The following is a 25,365-nucleotide window of genomic DNA, read 5'->3' as shown; positions in this document are numbered from 1 at the left end:
TGTGGTTATATTTAGAAAAAAATTTTTATGTAGCAACTTTAGAAGAGGGAATAAAATGTAATAATTTTTGAACTTTTATGTTGTTAATAGTGGTGTGAAAATATTAATGTACTTGAGAAAAACTGATACCATTGATGTACATCAGTTTCTGTACAATCCATAATCCTCCTGTACAGTTTCTCTACGTAGTTGTGGGTCTTACTGATATTTATATAATGGATTTGTTTTCCTTAATGGATTTTTCCTTTAAATTGTAAAACATTAAACACTTTGAAGGTTAAAAAAAAGAAAAATATATGGGAAATAGCAACTATAAGGATTGTGGAAGTGGGTGACTGATGCTGAGTCTGATGAAAGACTGATAAAAGAAAATGACCTAAGATCTATTAATCAACAATTTAAAACAAAGGACCTCACTGTTAGTATTTAAAGAGACCCTCATCTCTTGCAGCCAGTATTCAGAGATAATTATCAAGCAGAAATTTAAGAAAGGAAGAATTTTAGAAAAGGCTGAATTCTCAGTGTAGGAAAGTTTCCTCATAAGAGTTGGGTCCTGATGGGGAAGAAGTAGGATCTTGAGATTTGGGGTGAAGATATCTAGGTAGATTCATTTGAAACGCTTGAATCCCAAGACTCCTCTGAATCCTCTGAGCCTATAGAAGTGCCCCTCTGGCCTAGGTGGGAAGATAAAGGCCCATACCTCCCCATTTTGTACATACCTTATAAGACAATGTGAGTCCTCCTCAGGATCTGCTCTGATTTCTCCTCATGGCCACCAGACTCATAAGTAGGATCAAATGGCCCAAGCAGGCAATATTATATCCCCAAATAGCTACAGCACCTGACTTACACATAATGGCAAGTACCAGGAAAGGATGCCTGAGGGCTGGATAAATGGAGGTGGGAATTTAAAGCTGGATAAGGGAGAGTTCATCAATATCAGGGCTCTCTGTTGTGACACAGGATTTAACACTCAGCAAGGACCCCTAAGAGATGGTTCTATACACTGCTGGAATGGCTCTTTAAAACTTGAAAAAAGTGATAGCCACACATTAAATAAATAGAGATGCCAGAACTGCCATGGTAAAAGGAATCAAAAGGCTCAATGAAGTGGGCCTGCAATAATGGGTTTATTATCTAAGACTGAAAAATCCACCAGTCAATCGTGTTTTTTGGAAAGCTTGGAGGACACTCCATTTACCAAGACAACAAAGAATGCACTAGGTAGGGAAATTACCGGCATCATTGAGAATCTTGCAGCAGCTGTGGTCTCTAAGTCAGGACTGATGGTAGGAGATGGGCTCCCTAGTAGCAATGAGGATAAGAACTCAGATTAGCAGAAACCAGGTGGCTGTACTTCACCATCAGAAGAACGGTGGGGCTTAATGTTAGAATAGTAGCCAGGAGGGTCTGGCCAGCAGGGATTTTGGCGATGGCTCAGAGAACATGGTGTTCCGGGAATTCCGTGGTGATCCAGTGGTTAGGACTCCACACTTCCAGGAGTGCAATCCCTGGGCAGGGAACTAAGAACCTGAAAGCTGGGTGGCACAAGAAAAAAAAAAAAAAAAAAAAAAAAAAAAAAAGAACATGGTGTTCTTAGGGCCAAGATAGATGGACGGCCATTGTATATAACGAAAAGGGAGGGGGAAATGAGGAGTTGTTTAACGGACATAGTTTCAGTTTTGCAAGATGTCAAAGTTCTGGAGATCTGTTGCACAACAATGTGAATACACTGAACACTACTGAACTGTACCCTTAAAAATGGTTAAGATGGTATATTTTATGTTGTGTGCTTTTAACTACAATTTAAAAAATTTTAAATTATTTACCAAAAAAATGGATGAGAAGGCTGAGATCAGCTGCTCTACTGGAAAGTCACACATCTTTGCCTGTTGTCAGACCCAGAAGCTATCAATTATAGGAGACTGGTTTCCCATGAGGAAGCCCCCTATAAAATCACAGCAAGTATACATAGTAGTGATTCCTGCAGTCCTTTCCCCAATCTATGGCCACTTATTCAGATAACTCTACAATGGAGTAAGAAAAATACCCAGATCTTTCTGAGGTTGTTGGAGACAGGGTCCAAGTTAACACTGGTACCTGGGGACCTAAAGCACTAGCATGGTCTCCTCACTGGAATAGGAGCATATATGAGTTAGATAAAATGAAGGCTTGGGCAAGGTTTGTACTACAGTTGTTCCACTAGGTGTATGGTCCTACCCAGTTATTTCCCATTCCTGACAGTATAATTGGAATGGGCGTACATCGAAACAACAGAACTCTCACATTAGTTCCTTAACCTGTAGAATAAGAGCTACTAAGTAGTAATAAGAAAGGCCAAGTGGAAGCCCCTGAAACTGTTCCTGGACAATGGTCAAAATAATAAATTAAAAACCTGTCACATTTTAGGGGAATGGCAGAGTTTAGTACCTCCCTCAAAATTTTAAAGAATGAAATAATGATGGTTCCTGTCATATTCCTATTTAATTCGCCAGTCTGGCCTCTGCAAAAACTGATGGATCATTGCAGATGACAAACTTAATGCAAACTTAATCAAGCAGTGGCTCCAACTACACCTGCTATGCCAGATGTGAATCTTTCTAGAGGAGATTAACAGAGCCTCCGGTACATGGTGTACAGCCATCGATCTAGAAAATGTGTTCTTTTCCACACCCATCTGGAAAGAGGATCACACAGGATGGGCAACTATACATTCATGGTCTTGCCCCAGTGTCATATTCTCTGTCTTATTATAGTCCAAAGGTATCTGAACCGTTTGAAAATTCTAACAATGATATTAGTCCAGTATATCAATACCATCAGATGTGATAGGAAGTAAGTGGCAAGTATTCTGGATACCTTAGTAAGGCATATATACTCCAGAATGTGGGGGAGAAACTATACAAATATTTAGAGGCCTACCACATCAGTGAAGTTTTTACAGGTTGAATGATCTGGAGCATTCCAGTACATTGCTTCCAACATTAAAAAAAAAAACAAAAACCATTGCACAATGTACCTCTTACCACCAAGAAACACATTTGGTAGGCCTCTTTGGGTTTTGGAGGCAGCATATTCTACACTTGGAACTACTGCTAAGACCCATTTATCAGCAGATACAGGTTTGCTGGTTTGCACCCCACAGGCCTACAAGCCCTGTACTTGCCCAGCTTCAAGACCAAAGAGCCAAGAGTCAGCAACAGAGACATCAATGATTTAATGGATAGGGGGACCTCACATGTCTGAAGCAAGGTACTGGAGCAACGCCCCACCATGTGTGGCAGGTGGGAGGCAGGACATGGCGGCAGTCTTCGTTCCCAGGGGGAGGGGGAGGTTACCAGTTATAGGGCGAATTGATGTCAGGTTGGCTCTTCAGTTACCAGGGAAAGCAGCAGAGGGGCACACCACCACCTTTCACTACCACTTTGATAAGCTATCATAGTGGAGATGTTCTGATCTAAAGCAAGAACAATCCTTAGCTGGGACCTGGGGCAAGTAGGTAGGAAGGTCATTCATGTGAATAGGGTATTGGTGAAGCAGGCACTGGTTGAGCAGGGCATTACAGAGAACAAGAGTACAGCCGTCTTGAGTGGCCTGACCATACAGGTTGGAACCTTTGATTGGGGCCCAGAGGAAGGAAGGACTGAAAGATTAAAACTGAGATATGATCAACACTGCTGCTTGGGCTCTATGACTCGACAGATCCCATGATACTTGAGCTATCTGGGAACAGAGAATGACACTGTATGAAATCTCTAGCCACCACTTGGCTCAAATATTTGGACATTCATGCATTTCTAAATTTAGTTGATTCATGTTTACTTAATATGTGGTTACCATATGCCAGGCCCTGGCCTGGACACTGAAAACACAAAGATGTAATGAAACCTATTCCGCGTCCCCTGCATCAGCAGGCGGACTCACAAACACTGTGCCACCAGGGAAGCCCAGCTCAGTCTAATTTTACTCTTACTATTTGCCTGCCATTTGACTCATCTATTTCCTACACCCTGGCATTTGCTAGGATTCAGGTAGTAACAAAGTGGGGCCAGATGGGGAAAAACTTGAGAACAATTCTATTAACTAAAAATCGACCACAAATCAGGCCAAGGCCATCATGATTTGATTTGAACAAGCCACATCAGTCATGCTTTAACAATAAAAACTCAATTACTGAGACCTACTGTGTATATGCCACACACTTCATATACATTTATCTTCCCCCCAAATTCTGCAAGGTGTTCTCTCTCTCCACATGAGAAAATTGAGGTTTAGGAAGTTACGGCATCTAAGACACATATGACGTGTTAGAGCTAAGATTTGAATGTAGGGCTACTTCTGGCACCTCAAATCCTCTTTTACCACTATATCATACTACCTTCATGCTACTTCCAGTGATCCGTAATAGTCTGAAAATACCTTGATGTATTCCAATTCCTTCATTAAACATTAAATTCCTATTTGAAGCCCACCAGTGACAACAAGCTCTTCAAAGTGGTCCTTTTCATCTATGATCAGGAGATTCTTCCAGAGGAAATTCAAATGTCCTCTCTTTAGGATCATTTAGTTGCAAAGAACACTCAAGCTAGGCAGAGGGAGGTGTTTTGTTTCGTTATTTTGGCTGCATTGGGTCTTCGTTGCTGCGCGCGGGCTTTTCTCTAGGTGCTGCGAGCGGGGGCTACTCTTTGTTGTGGTGCGCAGCCTCCTCATTGTGGTGGCTTCTCTTGTTGTGGAGCACGGGCTCTAGGAACGCGGGCTTAGTTGCTTTGCGGCATGTGGGATCTTCCTGGACCAGGGATTGAACCCATGTCCCCTGCATTGGCAGGTGGATTCTTAACCACTGCGCCACCAAGGAAGTCCCGAGGGAGGTGTTTTAAGAACACAAAAATCTCACTGGAAAGTTAGCAACCCAGGGACACAAAAAGGACAACCAGGCATCACGGGGACAGGAGTTTTGAAGCCATTTTCTGAAGCTGTCATTTCTGCTTCATTCATTTTTCATTCCATATCATTCTTACCAGCTTCCATTGCTTACTCACGGCCTGGCATTAGTGCTCTAGCCCCATCCTACTTGACCTTTCAGTCCAAGATTCCATTATCATCTGACTCGGTCTTTTCTTTTAGTACAAAATCCTTAGAAATAAATAGATTGACCCAGTTTAACCTATGGATTGGATCTTGGATCACGTTCTAACCTTGATCTGACCACCTATGACTACGGTGGAGTCACCCCGAAAACATGGCTGTCTGAGTTTAAGTAGGATCTGTGGATGTAAAACAACTTCAGAAGGGGTGTGAACTGGGCTTGATACACTGTGTTAACAACCTTGTTCAGAAAAACATAAAGATGAGATGAATATCCTCTTTTTCTGTGACACTTAAACAGAGTCTGTAGCAACCTGGTATGATCTTTTATTTTTTGTTTGCTATTTTCTAACTTAACTAAGTACCAAGGAGGCAGGGATTGGCTCCTATCCATCTCTGACCCCTCAAAGCACATATCCTAGGGCTCTCAACACTGTGCCCTGGAACAACTTGATGCTGAGGTAAACAGTATTTGTGATGGGGTACACTTACCTACTGTTGGCTGATCTCTTAAACATAGGGTACCAAGAGGCATACTGACAGTTTGATTTTGTGTGTGTGTGTGTGTGTGGTAAAATAGACACAACATAAAATTTACCATTTTAGCCACTTTTCAGTGTACCTTTTCAGTGGCATTAAGTACATTCATGTTGTGCAACCACTATCCATCTCCAGAACTTTTTCATCATCTTGAACTGAAACTCTGTACTCACTAAACAGTAACTCCCTATTTCCCCCCCCTTCCTGCGCTTAGTAACCACTGCTCTGTCTCTATGAATTTGACTATTCCAAGATACCTCACGTAAATGGAATCATACAATATTTGTATTTTTGTGTCTGGTTTATTTCATTAAGCGTGTTTTCCAGGTTCACCTTTGTTTTAACACATATCAGAATTTCATTCCCTTTTAAGGCTGAATAATATTCTATTTTATATATACTAGGTCCCCTACATATGAACAAGTTCTATTCCAAGAGCTTGTCTGTAAGTCCAATTTCTTCATAAGTCCAACAAAGTTAGCCTAGGTACCCAACTAACACAATTGGCTACATAGTACTGTATTGTAATGGGTTTATAATACTTTTCACACAAATAATACATAAAAAACACAAAAAATGAAGAAAACATTTTTAATCTTACAGTACAGTACCTTGAAAAGTACAGTACTCCAGTACAACAGTTGGCATACAGGGGCTGGCATCGAGGGAACAGGCAAGAAGAGTTACTGACTGGAGGAGGGAGAGGAGCTGGGAGATGGTAGAGCTGAAGGATCGTCAGCAACAGGACACGGAAGGCAAGCTGCAATTTCACTCACGCCTGACGCTGATGGCACAGGTTCTGGTTCCTTGCTGGATTCAATTCTATCTATCCTCTTGAAAAAATGATCCAGTGATGTTTGGGTAGTAGCTCGCTCTTTCTTTTCATAGATGACACGGTAGCACTGGATTCCATTCCGATCGGCTGCTGCAACCTTTGTGCACTGTTCTTCTTTCAGTCCTATGCCTCAAAAACTAACAGTGCCTCCTCAAATAAAGAAAATCCCCTTGCCATTTCCTGCATCATGACTCTCTTTGGTTCTTCAGTTACTTCTTCCTCTTGTCTCTCTTCATCCTTTCTGTGGGCCTCCAATTCCAACAGGTCTTCATTAGTAAGCTCTTTGTGTTGCACAGCAAGGAGTTCAGTGAAGTAGTCTTCTTGCAGATCTAGCTCCAGTTTCTCACTGAGGGTCACTAAGTTGCAGAAGACCTCTTTGGACTCCTCATCCACCTTCCAAATCCATGAAAATGGTGAACAAACTGCAGGCAAATATTCTTCCAAACCCCATTCATGGTGACAGCCGTAACCTCACACCAAGCAAAGTCAATGTTTTTTAAGGCCTTGTAGATGGCAGTCCTTCCAAAATTGTCGCAAGGTTGTTCCTGATTTGTCACTCGTCTTTACTGCCTGAAAAGTGTGATGTAAATATTTCTTGAAAGTCGCTATAACTCCCTGGTCCATAGGTTGGATGAGTAACATAATATTCGGTGGCAGATGCACTGCTTTGATGCTGGGATGAAAGTCGTCCATGAATGGGCGGTGGCCCGGAGCATTGTTGAGCAGCAAAACAATGTTGAATGGGACATCCTTCTCCAAGAAGTATTTCTCTACCTCAGGGGAAAAGTGGTGGAAAAACCAGTCCTGGAAAATGGCCTGTGTAACACAGGCTTTGGGGTTACTCTTCTACACAACAGGATGAGAGTCCTTGGCTATGTTTTTAAGGGCTCTTGGGTTCTCTGAATGATAAACTAAGAGAGGCTTCAGCTTCATATTACCAGAAGCATTGTCACCAAACAACAGTGTTAGCCTATCCTTTGCTGCTTTATAGCCTGGCATCAACTTTTCCTCCTTACTGATGTAACTTCGGTCTGGCATCCTCTTCCAGTACAGCCCTGTTTCATCCACATTAAAAACCTGCTTGAGGGCTTCCCTGGTGGTGCAGTGGTTGAGAGTCCACCTGCCGATGCAGGGGACACGGGCTCATGCCCCGGTCCGGGAAGATCCCACATGCCATGGAGCGGCTGGGCCCGTGAGCCATGGCTGCTGAGCCTGCGCGTCCGGAAAAAAAAAACCCAAAAACCTGCTTGAGTCAATATGTGCCTTCATAAATAATTTCTCAAAGTGTTTCATGAAACTCTCAGGCAGCTACCATATCTGCACTCGCTGTCTCACTGCTTACTTTTACATTGCGAAGGTTGGCTCTAGCCTTGAACCCTTGAAACCGGCCATGGCTGGCATTAAAAGATGCACCCTCTGATTCTTCACTGTGTTTCAAGTCTTCATAAAGGTTTTTGGCTTTCTCTTGAATTAGCATTAAACTTAGTGGGACTCAGTGCTGAAGCTGATCCTGAATCCACATACTGAGAAGTTTCTCCATCTCCTCCATCACTTTTACACGCTTCTTCGATATTGTTGTCGACATCATCGGCACAGCTAACTTCACATGTTCCATGATCTTGTCCTTGTTCTTTAGAAACGTGCCAATGGTTGAACAATTCACGTTTTAAGAATGAGCAACATCTACCATATTTTCGCCTTGCTCCACTCAATTATTTTCACTTTTTGTTTCCATTGTTATTGCTTGGCGTTTCTTAGCAGTACTGGCTACATCACTGCTGCTTTTATGCTTGCTTCCAGACATCCTGGGCTTGAAATAAAGATGCTGTACTACTGTACTCTATAAAGTACACAAAAGCACAACCACTTGTGGAGGATGCACGCACATGACACTGTATGCCAGACATACAGTGTGAACATACTGTGAACTTATGTGATTGGTCATGCGAATGCATGTTCGCATCTTTGAAAGTTCACCACTTGAAGGTTCATAAGTAGGGGACTTACTGTATAGACATTCTGTTGATTCCTTCATCTGTTGATAGACATTTGGGTTGTTTCTACTTTTTGGTTATTGTAAATAATGCTGCTATGGGGACTTCCCTGGTGGTTCAGTGGTTAGGACTCTGCACTTCCACTGCAGGGGGCACGGGTTTGATCCCTGGTGGGGGAACTAAGATCCTGCATGCTGCACAGAGCAGCCACAAAAAAAAAAAAAAAAAAAAAATTGCTGCTATGAACATGGGTGTACAAATATCTGTTTGAGTCTCTGTTTTCAGTATCTCTCTGCTTTGGGGTAAATATCTAGAAGTGGAACTGCTGGACAATCTGTGTTTAATGTTTTGAGGAGCCACTACATTGTCTTCCTCAGTGGCCACACCATTTTACATTCTCACTAACAATGCATAAGGGTTCCAATTTCTCCACATCCTTGCCAACATTTGTTTTGTTTTTAATAGCAATTCTAATAGGTGTGGAGTGGTAGCTTATTGTGGTTTTGATTTGCATTTTCCTAATGATAAGTGATGTTGAACATCTTTTCATAGGCTTATTGTATATCTTCTTTGGAGAAATATCTATTCAAGTCTTTTGCTCATTTTTCAATTAGGCTGTTTTTTGTTGAGTTGTGGTTACTTATATATTGTGTATATTAATCCTTTATCAGATACATGATTCTCAAATATTGTCTGCCAGTCTGTGAGTTGCTTTTTTATTCTCCTGATAGTATCCTTTGATACACAAGTTTTTAATTTTGATACACTCCAATTTACCTATTTTTTCTTTTTTGTCTGTGCTTTCGGTGTCATATCAAAGCAATCATTGCCAAATTCAAACTCATGAAGCTTCCCTCTGTGTCTTCTTCTGAGGATTTTATAGTTTTAGTCTTATGTTTAGGTCTTTGATCCATTTTGAGTTAATTTTTGTCTGTGGTGTAAAGTACACCACATTCTTTTGCATGTGGATATACAGTTCTTTCAACACCATTTGTGGAAAAGACCATCCTTTCCCCATCGAATGGTCTTGGTACACTTGTCAAAAATCATTTGACCATACATATAAAGGTTTATTTCTGGGGTCTCTACTCTATTCCACTGCTCTGTATGTCTGTCTTTATGCCAGTACATTGTTTTGCTTGCTGTAACTTTGTAGTAAGTCTTGAAATCAGGAAATGAGTCCTCCAACTTTCTTGTTCTTTCTTTTTGGATATCTGGGACCCCTTAAGATTCCATATGAATTTTAGAACGAGTTTTCTTTTTCTTTGTTTTCCTTAGCATGAATACTTTATGTTCTTTTTATAACTTTTTAAAAATACTGAAGTATATTTGATTTACAATATTGTGTTAGCTGTATAACATAGACTTTTTTTCAGAGTATATTCTAAGTTATTACAAGATATTGGGTATAATTCCCTGCGCTATACAGTAAATCCTTGTTGCTTATCTATTTTATGTATAGTAGTTTGTATCTACTAATCCCATACTCCTAATTTGTCCCTCTCCCAACTCCCCTCTGGTAACCTAAGTTTGTCTTCCATGTCTGAGTCTGTTTCTGTTGTATATAGATTCACTTATATTATTTTTTAGATTCCATATGAGTGATATCATATAGTATTTATCTTTTTCTGTCTGACTTATTTCACTAGGCATAATATTCTCTAGGTCCATCCATGTTGCTGCAAATGCCAATATTTTATTCTTTTTTATGACTAATATTCCATTGTATATGTATCACAACTTCTTAAGCCAATCATATGTTGATGGGCACTAGGGTTGCTTCCACATATTGGCTATGGTAAATAGTGCTATGAACATTGGGGTACATGTATCTTTTTGAATTGGAGTTTTTATTTTTTCCGGATATATATCCAGGAGTGGAATTGCTAGATGATATGGTGGTTATAGTTTTAGTTTTTGAAGGAAACTCCATACTGTTTTCCATAGTGGCTGCACCAATTTACATTCCCACCAACAGTTAGAATGGGTTTTTCTATTTCTGCAAAAAGCTTTATTAGGGTTTTCATAGGGATTGCATTAATTCAGTAGATCTCTCTGGGTAGTATTTACATCTTAATAACATTAAGTCTTCCAATCCATGAATATGGGATGTCAGTTCATTTATTTATATCCTAATTTAGTTTAACAATATTTTGTAGTTTTCAATGTACGAGTCTCTTGCTTCCTTGGTAAAGTTTATTTCTAAGTATTTTATTCTTTTTGATTCTATTGTGAATGGAATTATTTTCTTAATCTACTTTTTGGATTGTTCATTGTCAGTGTATAGAAATGCAGTTGCTTTTGTGTGTTGGTTTTGTATCCTGCGGCTTTGCTGAATTCATTTGTTAGTTCTATTTTTGTGGGCTAGTTTGATTTAAACACATTAAAAAAAAGTGTGGCTGCAGGATAAATTCATCACGCCTTGTTCAAGTGTATATTTTTCTTTAACAAGGTAACCCTAAAAGGATGCAAAATTTTGAGAGCAAACACCAGTGCCAAGAAGATTAACATATGTAACCTAAGAATTTTTGCCCATATACCACCGTCAAAGATCCTGTCCCAGGTTTGCAAAATACCCAATTATTAAGTTCATAAAACTCAACTCCTGAATATATACAAAAATTACAAATCGTACTTGTAAAAAAACCCTCAAACTTACTCAGATTTGACTTTCAGGCTAATATTGAGTGATATTTGATGAGGATATCCATCTAGAGGCCACAAAAACATAATTTTTATTTCAATAAATATTTGTTGAATGGTGTGGGGGATGTTTAGAATTTAAACTCTGGAATCTGACAGATCTAGATTCGAATTCTGGTTCTCTCACCTGTTAGTTGTGTTGGTACTTCCCTAAACCATTTTTGCTCCACTTTAAAAGTGAGACCATAATATCTGCTCCACTGAACTGTGTTAAATGAGATAACATTCAGTAAATGTTATTATGATTTTAAGTAGACTACATGTTGTCACTATGCTAGATATTGGGAATAAAAGATGTGTGACACACTATCTGCCATCAAGGTGCTCACAATCTAGATGGGAAAACTATAAAGAAAATCAAGTAATCTCAATATTGTACTACAGTAAAAAAAATATGTGCAAAAGGATGAAAGCTTGAAACAGAGTGGTATGTTGGAGATAAATGTAAGGCTATGACATGCTCAGATATGAAATTTAGGTTGTTTGGCTCCTATGTAAAGGATGGATTGGAGCAAGTGAATCATAAGCAAGCCCAGTAAGGGGGCTATGATAATCTAGGCAAACTCTGTGTGGCAGAACAATACAGACTGAACAGGAGGGTGGCAGTGTACAATGGAGCTTTGCTGTGCCTAGAAATATAAGCTCCTTTCTGCCATGGCTTGGGAGATCACACACTTTAATCATCTTTCATCTTCACCTTAATCATTTAGGGAGTTCTAAGGAACCCTGTTTGATTCAGGGACCATTTACAGTGGAGGAAAACAGGCTCAGATAGCAAGGCCATCATTACACTAATATAGGGGCATTAGTCACATTATACTCTATGAAAATGGCAACCCCTGGGACACAACAAATATGAATGGTGAACCCCCCAAGTTGTGCATTACAGTAGCCCTACTGGAAAGATTATAACATAGTAGGTAATGGAACTGACCTCTATCTAAAAACCTGTGCATTTCCTACTATTCCATACTATGTCTTTTTAATTAAATTAATTAATTAGTTTTGGCTGCATTGGTTCTTCATTGCTGCATGTGCCCCTTCTCTAGTTGTGGCGAGCAGGGGTTACTCTTTGTTGCGGTGCACAGGCTTCTGGCTGCGGTGGCTTCTCTTGTTGCAGAGCACGGGCTCTAGGTGCATGGGCGTCAGTAGTTGCAGCACACGGGCTCAGTAGTTGTGGCACGCAGGCCCTAGAGCACATGGGCTTCAATAGTTGCGGCACGTGGGCTCTAGGGCGTGAGGGCTTCAGTAGTTGTGGCTCACGGGCTCTAGAGCGCTGGCTCCGTAGTTGTGGCGCACAGGCTTAGTTGCTCCGTGGCATGTGGGATCTTCCCAGACCAGGGATCAAACCCATGTCCCCTGCATTGGCAGATGGATTCTTAACCACTGCACCACCAGAGAAGTCCCTATCCCACACTATGTCTTCTCATAATATTGTATTTATGGATATATAACACCCTTAGGGTTAAACACTGAATTAAAACAAAGAAACAAATCAAACACATCCCAATACGGGTTTTCACAAGAACCTGGTAGGCTTATTAAAATTAATTTAATGGAATCCCATAAATAACAGTTATTTAACAACAAATCAAGATGCTTGATGTATTCTTAAACCATTACTTAATGGGAAAAATAAGGGTAAAACAAATATAAGGTCCAACTACTTACTTTGGGCTTCCCCAAAACAGATAAATGAGGAGCTTTATAAAAACTGAAAGGACTAACCATAAAAATTAAGATTATCAATCAACTTTCTATAGACATTTCTTGAATTATCTCAATATTTTAAGGTGAATTTCCCCAGAAAATTCTTCTATAGTTATCTTGGCAATAAATACATAACCTTAGTAAAAAGTAAATATTTAGTAACTACTTCATATATTTAAAAAAACTATATAATTCATATTTATGCCAAGAACACTACAATTTATAGAAGTTTCATCCACATTCTTACCTATGCCTACTCACTCTGAAGGCAGGAACATTTCTTTGGGTTGAGTCAGGATCTCGATATGCTTTGTCCAGGAAAAGGGAAGGTATGAAAATATAAAACAAAAAAGAGTATTGGCTCATTGTATACAAGAGAGGGCAGCCATTAAGAGTTATTGTCAACAGGATAAAAGGAAATACTGACCAGAGCTCCTCTGGGTGAGCAGTTAAAATATGATCAAAATGTAAAAGAGGAAGAAGTATATACACACAAAGAACTTTTATGAGTATTGATAAAAAGACATTTCTGAAAAAATGATAAAATACCTCCTTGAGGATTTTCAGAAATGAGATTCACAGAACTACAGGAGCAGAAGAAATGTTGATTTGGAAACATCTCATTTGACTGATGATGAATTTCAAAGTCATTAGGTTAGATGACCTGCCCAAGGTCATACGGTTAATGCCAGAGTTTGGACTAGGATCCAATTCTCCTGAATTCCACATGAGTGCTTCTTCTGCCCATTTCGTATACTACCTCTTAAGTTTCCCTAACCACTTGAAGTCCCCTTAACTCTCTCTGCCCCACAATGTGCCCTTTGGGGACAGTCAGAGGAACAGCATTCTGGACTATGTAGACCATGTAGAGCTACTGATCTAACAATGGATGAAGCATAATTTCAAAAAAAGACTAGGTTGAAATTCATTTGGGGGTGAGGAGGAGAGGGAAAATACAAAAGAAGTAAATTCTGTAGACAACAAAAAGAGAAGCACAAGAGGAAATATTATCCTCTTTTGTTATTTTATTACTGTTATTTTATTTTGTAGTTAACTCCATATATATAAAACATAACAGGAAAAATCAACAAATGTATAAAATAAATTGAGGTGTCTGGATGGAAAAAAATACAAGACCTTTGCCTTCGTGTCTATAGATCTCTTGATATGTTGGTCTTGCACTAGAGATATCAAATAAAGATATCTAGCTTGAAACAAAAGTTGATATGCTGCAAAGTTAAGCCATAGTTTGATGATGGGCCATGATAGACTTCTAAATCTTATCCTTAAATATTGGCTATAACAAATGCTGATATAACAAAGTGCAAGCTTTTATAAGACGGCAAGAGGGAAGCGTCAATGAATGAATGCAACTTACCTCCAAGTCCTCTGAAAGGAGGTGAAAAAATAAATACTGTGTTTTACCAGTGTTCCCCCAAAGCATTACTCTAAGCATGCAGGAGGATGCTATGAGCAGCTACAATAGTAAGATCCAATCCAGAGGTAGGTTCAAGGCCAAGAGTAGAGGAGTGGTTGAAGAAATCCTCCTGGGGCCAGTACCATTTCATAGAATGCCCATTTGTGCTGGGGAATGAGTCTATGGCCCATTTTTTCTGATTCAACAGGACATTCCCAATTTCAACCTTGCTGAAAAAGAGGCATTTTTGCACCTGCTATTAAGAACAGCTGGGATACAGGATAAGGCTGGCATAAAATTATTTAGCAAGCACATGCTAGCTATTCCAGTTTGAAATCTACCAAACTGTAAAATCAAAAGAATAAGAAGTTGAAGATGGAGCTGTTGTTCCTCAAGATGTGGGAACAATCTTACAAAAAGAGGGATTAGGCACTCACTTAACTCTATATGGAGAACATCCTTCTCAGGCTAGATGGAAGATGAGGAACAGCATTACTAAAGGCTAACCGGGCCATTTAGAGACCAAAAGGGGAGAAAACAAGGCATTTAGGACAAAAACTAGTAGAAGAAATTCCTCTGGGTCTAACTAGGTAAGTGAATCCAAGGCAACTGCACCAAAGATATGCTACCCATTATGCCAGCATGAAGCTGGTGACAAAATATCTCAAGACATTTTAAACCCAGAAAAATGTATAAGAAATATGTTAACGAAGCAAATTAAAACCAAACCTCCAAGGGTAAAATCTCCTGATTTGAAATCCAAGATACTCACTTTTCATTAATTCTGTGCATCATTAGAAAAAATAAAAAGTAACAAATGTAAAGATTTGTTTTATTTCTACTGGGGTAAGGAGGAGGATAAATAAAACTGCTTTCCAATTTGCTCTCCACTGTATACACACATACCCACACGCATACATACACATACACACACTAAAAATACCCCAACAAAAAACAAAACAAAAAAACCAAGAATCAAAACCCAAAACACCCTCAAACTGCACCAACACTTCGTATTTTGACCAAAAGAATAGATCCTGGGAGGAAGTGCAAAATGCAAAATCAAATGATCGAAAAATGCTGAACAAACAGCATTATTAATATACAAAATATTTATATTACTGAACTAGTAACAGCTGATGTTCTCCGTGTCTGTAAAACTTTGGAACCACATAGCTGATTTGTTAAATCTAGTCCATGCCAGCTTCCAAAAACCAGAAAAAATTTTAGTTAGCTTCATTCTTTGATGCCTCATCAAAATTTTCTACGAGATCTGAAAAAAAAAGTAAATAAGTTAAAGATACACAAAAAGACAAAGAGGTAAAAATGCAATTACTAACTTCTAGCCTAACAAAAACAAAATTATTGCTACTAGAATTAGCCTGAAAACATAAGTGGCAGAAATGAATTGGTGGCATTTCACTAATAATGCTTCATTTATCTGCTTAAAACAGAAACCCTAAGGAAATGTTAGTCTTCTTTTGCCTATGCAAACTAAGGTGACTAGCATTTTCATATGTCAATCATAATTCCTACAGAAATGTAACAATAACTATGCAAATTTATAATCACAATGATTCCAATTTAATAAAGGCAGATTCCAATTTAATAAATGCAGCAGAGCTTTGTGTGACAATTTCTAAGTTCTGAACAGGAGGGCTTTTATCCTGTTTCATTAGATTGTATGCACATCGTTGTGAATCCATTTAAATTCACAAGCTCACCATTAACAAAAAACTGAAAAATGATCATGCAATGAATTAAATGAGATAAACAGGATGCTAAAAATCTTAAAACTGAAGAAATGTCACCTACCTGGAACATCATCATCCTCCTCATCAATGTCTTCTGGTTTTGGTGTTTTGCTATCCAACACTACAAAAAGTTTAAAATTAGTCATTGAGAACAAAGACCCTTACCAAATACTTGTAATGTTTATCCTTTTTTCCTGTCTACATAGTTCTAGAAACAAATCTTACATAGTTGTTCAGAAAAAGCTAAATACTGCCTAATCTAAATGCCATATTTTTTTACTTGATACTAAAATTATTAAAAGTTTAACTTCATTAGATATACACTAAATATGGTTCGCAATTTCAATGGGTAGTGAAGGTAAAACTTACATGCAAAGTGGAATAATTTAGGTGAGTTTAAATAAAGACATTATAGTTAATTAATTCTCCAAATTCCATATTCTCCAAATAAAAAATCAACATTCAAGATTTTGTCCATCTCTTTTGGTGTAAAACTATCTAGCTTTGTAGTATTAGCATTGAACTAACAGGCTCTGATTTTTTAGGGATGACAAGACACATTTGAAATCAGAACTATCTTAGACACTCAGAACTTATGGTTGCTGCATCTATAGCACAATCAACAATATTAAATGAAAATATAGTTCTGTGATAACATTATCGTCTTGTCATTAGTCAGAAGTGAATACCAAATCAACTGTTTATAAAATGTGGCCTGCAGATCCTGGCACTTTCCTTTTAAGTAATTACCTCCCAACACTCTATATTACTACCAAAATGTATCTGAATATTCTACATGCTACACTGCATAATTACTAAAGGAACAAACTCAAAAATTTATGAAGCATACAATATTACAAAAAGTAAAATTTATGTACAGGCAAATCCTTCTAACATAAAATGGACACACCTTTTAAATCATTAGGTTCTTTAAGTAAGGTGAGGAGGGAAAGAGGCACTAAATTGAAATACCTACCTTGCCGAGGGAACTGTTCAGCTAACTTCCTAAGACTTGTTAAGCTGTCAGCACCAAGCTGACTTAATATTCCAGGAAGCATTTCTGTGATTGGTTTGGCTTCAGCATGGCCAGTAATCGCAAAGGTGTTAGCAGAAAGGGAAGCTTGGACTTTGGGATTGTTGAAATGAATAACTGTCCCATCATCTTTAATCATGTTCACCTGTGTGATCACAGAAAAAATGTATTTCACATATTTGGTACAACTTTAAAAATGTTTTAAAGAACATTTTATCCAATTACTGATTTTTACTTGGTAGCTAGTTATGCAATCCCAATGTAGTAATTATGTAAGCCGTGGATTTGGGTGGAAAAAAACCCTAGTGACAAAGTAAAATAATGTACATGGCATAAATTACTAGGATGGTCAAGAAATAGTCATTTTATTATAGAATCTAAAATTATTATTATTATTACTGGCCACGCCACATGGCTTGTGGGATCTTAGGTCCCCGACCAGGGATCAAACCTAGGCACACGGCAGTGAAAGCACTGAGTCCTAACCACTGGACCAGGGAATTCCCTAGAATCTAGATTTTAAATTCAAAGATTTCTACTGCGAGGAAGAAGTTCATGCCCACATTTAAAAAAAATGGGAGTTATCAGCCACGAATTGGCTTCATAATGAAATTACCCATTCTCTTAATTTATACTAGCAAACTAAATCAATAGATACTATTGTATCTGTACAATAGTCAGCATCTTACTTATGGGACAGGTTGTAAGGGGGTAATAGTGTATGGTAAAAATAACCACTGAAAACCCATAAAGAACACTCAGAAATTTAATCAATCAGGTGTTTCACTCCTTTGAATACTTAGTAAATTTACAAAAGTTTCAACTTGTTCTCTTCATGTCTTTCTTTGTAGAGGATTTTGTCAGTTTCTCTGATTTTTAAGTGTAGCTTCTCAACAACCTTCAAAAACCCTTGTAAATGACAAGGAAGTTCTCCCACCCAGTTGCCTGGCCATCTGAACATTTATCAATTACTAGGAGACCTTTAAAACCATCCTCACATTCTCTCTGTAGCTTTCACCAATATGAACTGACTGCTTCAGATTTAATTTCATTGCCTAGGCCTCACTGAAAAGGAAGGCTGAATGTGCATGCACTATGTAAAATGTTATTTTTCTCTCTCACTCTGTGTTTTAGTAGAGTTGTATTTGCATATAAGTTAAATGTGTAAATAATGTGATTCCACTATGTAGTTGATTTCACTGGGTAAGTTACCTTGGTGGTAACATGCTTATTATATAAAAAGGTTACGAAAGTTAACTCTTGGCTACTTTAGAAGCATTTCATGATCCATCCAAAAACTGCCCTTGTCACAATCAAGCAGAGATGCTGAGTGTTCTCCATGGTCAGTGCAAGTGGGCTTTTCTTCCTCAGAGGTGATCACCACCACTGATAGACAGCACCAGAAAGGAAGGGGAAGAAAGGGGCTTCTAAATTTCAGGCAAGACCTGGAACACAGAGAAAATAAAGGCAAATCCCCTAGAAAATTGTAACTAAACCCCACAAATATTACACAGAGTAAGCATTCAATCTAGCTGTCCTGAACAAAAATCATCACAAGTTAAAAATAATTTATATTAACTTTAGAAAAAGATAAACTATGTACTTCTGAAGATAATTACTGTTTAAGTAGAAAAGTTAAATGGAAAAATGGCTGAAAGTATAGGAGAGGAATGGCTTGAGAAGGCAGTGGCATAGTAGATATGAAATGGGATGCTGCTCTGGATCTATCCTAGAATCACATAATTTTAGTATGGGAAAAGAATAAAGATATGGTAGGACTATATTTTCCAAATCAAGACCAAATCACTTAATTTAATAAAGGATTTCTACAATACTTCCAGGTGTGAAAAGAGCCCTCAAACATTGTAATATGAGATATTTTTTATTTACAAACATTGAAGTCACAAGAGATTTGAAATCAATATTGTTCCAAAAAAGTCAGGCCATATATTTGGTGAATTTAGAGGTCTTCTAGTTCAAATCTCTTGTTAAAGAAATAAATACTAAAGACAAGAGCTCTTGGTTAAGCAACATACCCAAGGACAAACAGCTGGTTATGTGCAAACCCAGAACTTGAACCTGGATTTCCCAACTTTGTTTAGTTTCCTTCCTATGATGTCATTCTCATTCTTAAAACACTTATTTGTCTATAAAAATTCAATTCTGTAGCACCATAAAAGCTTGTCAGAGAAATATTTATCTCAGAATGTAAGCTAAATAACAGCTGATATATGGATAATATATACCTTACTGGCAGCAAAATAAGAGGCTAACATGGGGCAAAAAACAATAAATAAATTCATGAATTTTCCTTCTGCTCAAGCTTCTTTTCCAAAGGCTAAATGTTAAGTCACATTTTACAGCCTGATGTAGGTCTTTGTAGTTTAAAATATGTTGTTTGAGTTTAGTGTGAAAAGCAATATGAATGCCATCCCAGACTGTGAAATACAAATAAATTTATTAATCGTTGTTTTAAATGGGGTTGTATAAAAGATGTAGCTTCATGAACAGCAAGGTCCAGAATTGGGTGGAGAGTTTAGTTTTAGAATAGAGAGAATGAAATACTAGAAGTTAAAAAGGCCAGAATATTTTATTTCTATCTAACATTCCTTCCCCTCTACTGAGCAAATGACATGGTTATATAAGGCTCCTAGATACAGGCTATTAGAACTATCAAAGGATTAATTGTTGGGCTGAGCAAGATCAGTTAGACACTTCCCAACTCTTTTAGAGGCAAAAGGAGGGATAAGGAATTTGTTAAATTCACAAAGCAAATTGTATGCATTTCATATGAAGACTTCACTTCCCCCCAGTGATTTTACTGCTGTTTGGTCTACGTAAATCATACAATCTATATACAGTATAATAACAAGGAGCAGACAAATAAACAAAGATTATTAAACTAGCTACTACAACAGCACTCAGGTTCCTTTTTCAATCGATCAAGCATCCCATTTATGTCGGTGTTTTTTCCACTTAACAGGTAGCTGAGGTAAAGAATGCTACTTGAGTTATGGAGGAAGAGGCATTTAAAAAAATTTAAAAATTTTTTATTTTTGGCTGCGTTGGGTCTTCATTGCCACATGAGCTTTCTCTAGTTGCGGCAAGCGGGGGCTACCCTTCGTTGCAGAGCACGGGCTCTAGGCACGTGGGTTTCAGTAGTTGTGGCTCAAGGGCTCTAGACTCAGGCTCAGTAGTTGTGGCGCATGGGCTTAGTTGCTCTGCGACATGTGGGATCTTCCTGGCCCAAGGCTCGAACCTGTATCCCCTGCATTGGCAGTCAGATTCTTAACCACTGTGCCACCAGGTAAGTCCCGAAGAGGCATTTTTTTGACCCCAGTCCAAAACTCCAGATGCCCTTTCTCTTATTTTTTGCTCTAATTAATACTGACATGTCTCGTAGTTACCAAAAAATACTTTGTCCTCTCACGCATAGTGCAATTACATATGCTGTTTTCACTGTTTAGAAGAACCCTTTTCTGCTTCTCCACATTGTAAGTTCCCATTTATCCAAGACTTGGGTCAGATGCTTCTTTCTCTGTGAAAACTTAAGGTGGTTTATTCACCTTCTGCACTTCATGGAAACTGATATTATATAGAATTATCTTGTAGTATAATTGTTTGTAATCTTTGACCTTACTAGAAGGTGAACTCCTTGAGATCAGAGGCCATTGCCTTACGAGATACAGTATCCCCCCAACTGTCAGCATCTAACAGTCACTCAAATTTGCTGAATGGACACCTCCTATAAAACTTATTCTAAAATCAGATCTCACTTCCCCAAATGCTAGATGAGGGGTCATATTAAGGTTCAGAAATAGCACCAGTAGTGCCCCCAATGAAGACACCCAGAACCTCCTGGGCTGTATTTTTGGCCTGACTTTTCCTATTGTTCTGCCCTTTCAGAATCAGCCCAACTGCTCTATAGAATTGAGGGCTATTTTAAGTCATTCCAGGCAACTGCTGGGTGGCCCAATTACGCTACTTATCAAAACCTTAACAACCCCTGCCCTTGCTGGCCTTTGAGTAGGGCACATATATTAACTGTAGCAGCCTTCTAGCTGGTAAATCTGATGCTCGCTTTATTCCTACATAGCAATAAGTTTTCATGGCTATAAGGAGGATTACAAAGTTATGATTGACTCCACAGCTCTTGCCGGTAACTAACTGCCCTCTCAGTTCAGAGAGGGGGTTTAAATTCTTATGCTATGTAATTTTTGTTTGTTTGTTTCAAAGTCCCCGCTAGGCCAGTTAGCTGCAGTTCATAACTGTCTTAAAATCAAGTTTTATTGCTACTCCTTCCTGTATGTAGTGGCACTTAAATGTTTATTAGGAAATTAATCTTTTATTGCCTTCCTGCTATATTTTAATGGGGTGAAATAACAGACATTTTAAGAATAAGACACGTAAGTGTCTGGACTGTGTAAGGCTAAGGGATGTCAGATTTTGAGGATTATGGCCTTTGCACACACTCCCATAAGTCAGTATCTTTCACATTCAATCCTTTTAAGCTCAGCACCTGCTTATATCTAAAGGCTAGTATGAAGCATAACCTATTATTACTAATATAAGTGAAAGCTAACAGACATTATTAGACTATATGATATGCTGGGATCATTTTCTCTTATGCTCTGGTGGCAGGAGTCTGATGAGATGGATTCTCTGTAGCGATGCTGTAGATAGCATAAAATGGCATGTCCTTTCTGAAAATCAATTTGGCAATATGGATGAAGAGTTCTAAAACTGATCATGATCTTTCAGTCAGCAACTGTATTTCCAAGAAACTGTCTTAAGGAACTTGGAGAAGAAGATAAATATTTATGTATATAAAAGTCCAACATGTGAGTCTTTACTATTAAAGCATTATAATGCATAATAAATAAAGAAATGTTAAATTATGGTATGTTCATATACTGGAATACATGTAGACATTTAGACTGACAATTAAGAAGAATTTTTTAATGACATGAAACAATTTTTGTAATATAATACTATTTGGAAAAGGAAGGATTCCAAATTGTACATCTAACTGCAGTCTCAGATATATTAAATATATATGCATATAAAGATAGGAAAGAAATATAAGACTAAGAGTAGTTATTTCTTTGTAGTGGAGTTATGACTGAATGCTAATATCTTTTCCATATTTTCTGCATACCCTTAACTTTCTATGATGACAATGTATTTTTATGGGGGATGGGTGGAAGCTATTTTAAAAACAAAAGATGTTCATCAATAAACAAATGGATAAAATGTGGTATTACCCGTAGAATGGAATATTAGTCAGCTATAAAAGGAGTGAAGTTCTGGTACATGCTAAACATGGATGAACCTTGAAAATATGCTAAGTGAAGTAAGCCAGACATGAAAGGACAACTATTACATGATTCCACTTACATGAAATATCTACAACAGGCAAATCCAGAGACAGAAAGTAAGAGAGATTATCAGAAGCTGGGGGAAAGGGGAATGGGGAGTTATTGCTTAATGGGTACAGAGTTTCTATTTGGGATGATGAAAAATTTGGAAATAGATGATGGTGGTGGTTGCATAACATTGTGAGTGTAATTAAAGCCACTGAATTGTACACTTAAAATTGGTTAAAATGGAAAAAAAAATTGGTTAAAATGGGAATCTAATTCTGGAGTTCTCTGGTGGATCAATGAGTCTGAACTTTTAAAAGTAACCTATATGGTTCTGAAAAAAAGTGGTCCCAAGACCAATTTTGAGAACTATTAATGGAGCAAATAAAGAATGCTAGTGACAAAATTTTGAGGAAATAATAGTTTTAGTGGAATGGAAAACAAAAGGAGACAGCAAAGGAAATAAGGATACAATGAAGTAGGAGAAAGGACAAGAAGCAAAGCATAGAATTTTAAGGAAAGTCTTGGCAAATGCTGCAGAGTATCAGTGAAATGATGATGGAGAGGAAGCAGAATAACAGGTGAAATCATCTCTAGAAGAAAGAAGGGGAGGGACTTCCTTGGTGGTCCAGTGGTAAAGAATCTGCCTTCCAACACAGGGGACATGGGTTCGATCCCTGGTTGGGGAACTAAGATTCCACATGCCGTGGGCAACTAAGCCCGCATGCCACAACTACGGAGCCTGTGTGCCACAAACTACAGAGCCCACACGCTCTGGAGCCCATGCGCCACAACTATAGAGTCCACACACCACAACTAGAGAGAGAAAACCCACACACTACAACTAGATAGAAGCCCGTGAGCCGCAATGAAGAGCCCATGTGTTGCAACGAAAGATCCTGCGTGCCACAATGAAGATCCCACATGCCGCAATAAAGATCTGATGCAGCCAAAGATAAAAGACAAATAAATAAGTATTTAAAAAAAGAGAATTCTCTAGGAAAAAAAAAAGAAAGAAGGGGAAATTGGGAACTGAGAGAGGCCAAGATGGCAGAGTAGAAAGACCCCAAGCTCATTTCCTCTCACAAGCAACATCATAACTAACTACAGAACAACCATTGATAAAAAAGACTGGAACCCACCAGAAAAGATCTTCTGTAACTAAAGACATAAAGAAGGAACCACAACGAGACATGTAGGAGGGGCACACTTGAGATATAATCAAATCCCATACCCACTGGGTGGGTGACTGGAGAGTAATTATATTATAGAGGTTCTCCTACAGAAGTGAGGGTTCTGAGCCCCACATTGGGCCCCCCGAAGAGCCCCTAGACCATTTGGCTTTGAAGGCCAGCGGGGCTTTATTGCACGAGCTCCACAGGATTGGGGGGAACAGAGACTTCACTCTTAAAAGCTGCACACAAAATCTCATGTGCATCACGACTAAGGGCAAAAGCAGTAATCTGATAGGCGCCTGGGTCAGACCAACCTGCTGGTCTGAGATAGTCTCCTGGGTAGGTGGGGTAGGGGTTGGGGAGTAGCTATGCCTCACCCTGGGGACACAGACACTGGTAGTGGGCATATCAGGGAGCATTCATCTGCATGAGCTCTCCTGGAGGCTGACATCTTGGCACCAAGACCTGGCCCCTCCCAACAGCCTGTAGGCTCCAGGACTGGGAGGCCTCAGGCCAAACAACTAACTAGGTATGAACACAGCCCCATCCACCAGCAGACATGCTGCCTAAAGACTTCCTAAGCCCAAAGCCACCTCTAGACATGTCCCTGCCCACCAGAGGGCCAAGACCCCACTCCACGCACAAGTGGGCAGGCACTGGCCCCTCCCACCAGGAAGCCTGCATAAGTCTCTAGACCAGACTCGCCCACCTGGGGGCAGACACCAGAAGCAAGAACACTACAATTCTGCAGCCTGCAGACCAAGTCTGCAAACACAGGCCAGATACTACCCTGGGACCAGCTGGCCTCTGGCCCTTGGGTGATGAGAGGAGAGTGCACTGCTGGGACGCACATGACGTCTCCTACAGAGGGCCGCTTCTCCAAGGTTGAGAAACATAATTAACCTACTACATACATAAAAACACAAATAGGAATTTAGATAAAATGAGACATCAGAGGAATATGTTTCAGACAATGAAGAACTGATGTAAAATTCCAGAAGAACTAAGCAACGTAAAATCCCAGAAGAACTAAGTGACGTGAAGATAAGCTATCTACCCAAAAAAAGAGGTCAGGGTAATGGTTGTAAAAATGATCAAAGAACTCAGGAGAGAAGGGATGCACAGAGTGAGAAATGAGAAGTTTAGAATTAGAAAATATAAAGAACCACCAAACAGAATCGAAGAAGACAATAACTGAAATGAAAAATACACTAGAAGAAATCAATAGCAGACTAAATGAGGCAGAAGAATGGATCAGTGAGTTGGAAGACAGACTAGTGGAAATCACTGCCATTGAACAGAAAAAAGAATGAGAAGAAATGAAGACAGTTTAAGAGATCTCTGGGACAACATCAAGTACACTAATAGTAAGATTATAGGGGTCCCAGAAGGAGAAGAGAGAAAGAAAGGTCCTGACAAAATATTTGAAGAGATAATAGCTGAAAACTTCCCTAACCTGGGAAAGTAAAGTCACCCGAGTCCAGGAAGCAGACAGTCCCATACAGGATTAACCAGAGAGGAACAGACTAAGACATATTGTAATCAAAATGACAAAAATTAGGGCTTCCCTGGTGGCGCAGTGGTTGAGTCCGCCTGCCGATGCGGGGGACACGGGTTCGTGCCCTGGTCTGGGAAGATCCCACATGCCGCGGAGCGGTTGGGCCTGTGAGCCATGGCCGCTAAGCCTGTGCATCCAGAGCCTGTGCCCCGCAACAGGAGGCCCACGTACCACAAAAAAAAAAAAAAAAAAAAAAAA

At 39.0% G+C, this 25,365-nt stretch overlaps 1 protein-coding gene across 1 annotated transcript in view; it reads right to left on the bottom strand.

Moving 5' to 3' along the window:
* Positions 1 to 13,856: 13,856 nt before the first annotated feature.
* Positions 13,857 to 25,365, bottom strand: part of BTF3L4 (basic transcription factor 3 like 4) — a 29,019-nt gene continuing 17,510 nt past the window's right edge. Inside the window, exons 4-6 of the mRNA XM_024739309.1 lie at positions 17,015 to 17,216; positions 16,100 to 16,159; positions 13,857 to 15,557 (exon numbers count right to left, since the gene is read on the bottom strand). Coding sequence (XP_024595077.1) covers positions 15,511 to 15,557; positions 16,100 to 16,159; positions 17,015 to 17,216 — 309 coding nt within the window. The 3' untranslated portion in view covers positions 13,857 to 15,510. The remainder of the gene's footprint in view (positions 15,558 to 16,099; positions 16,160 to 17,014; positions 17,217 to 25,365) is intronic.

This window comes from Neophocaena asiaeorientalis, unplaced genomic scaffold (genome assembly GCF_003031525.2).
Source record: "Neophocaena asiaeorientalis asiaeorientalis breed wild unplaced genomic scaffold, Neophocaena_asiaeorientalis_V1.1 scaffold138, whole genome shotgun sequence".
Classification (NCBI taxonomy): Eukaryota; Metazoa; Chordata; class Mammalia; order Artiodactyla; family Phocoenidae; genus Neophocaena; species Neophocaena asiaeorientalis.
Note: the sequence above shows the minus strand (reverse complement) of the source record. Positions and strands in the feature narration are given on the sequence as shown.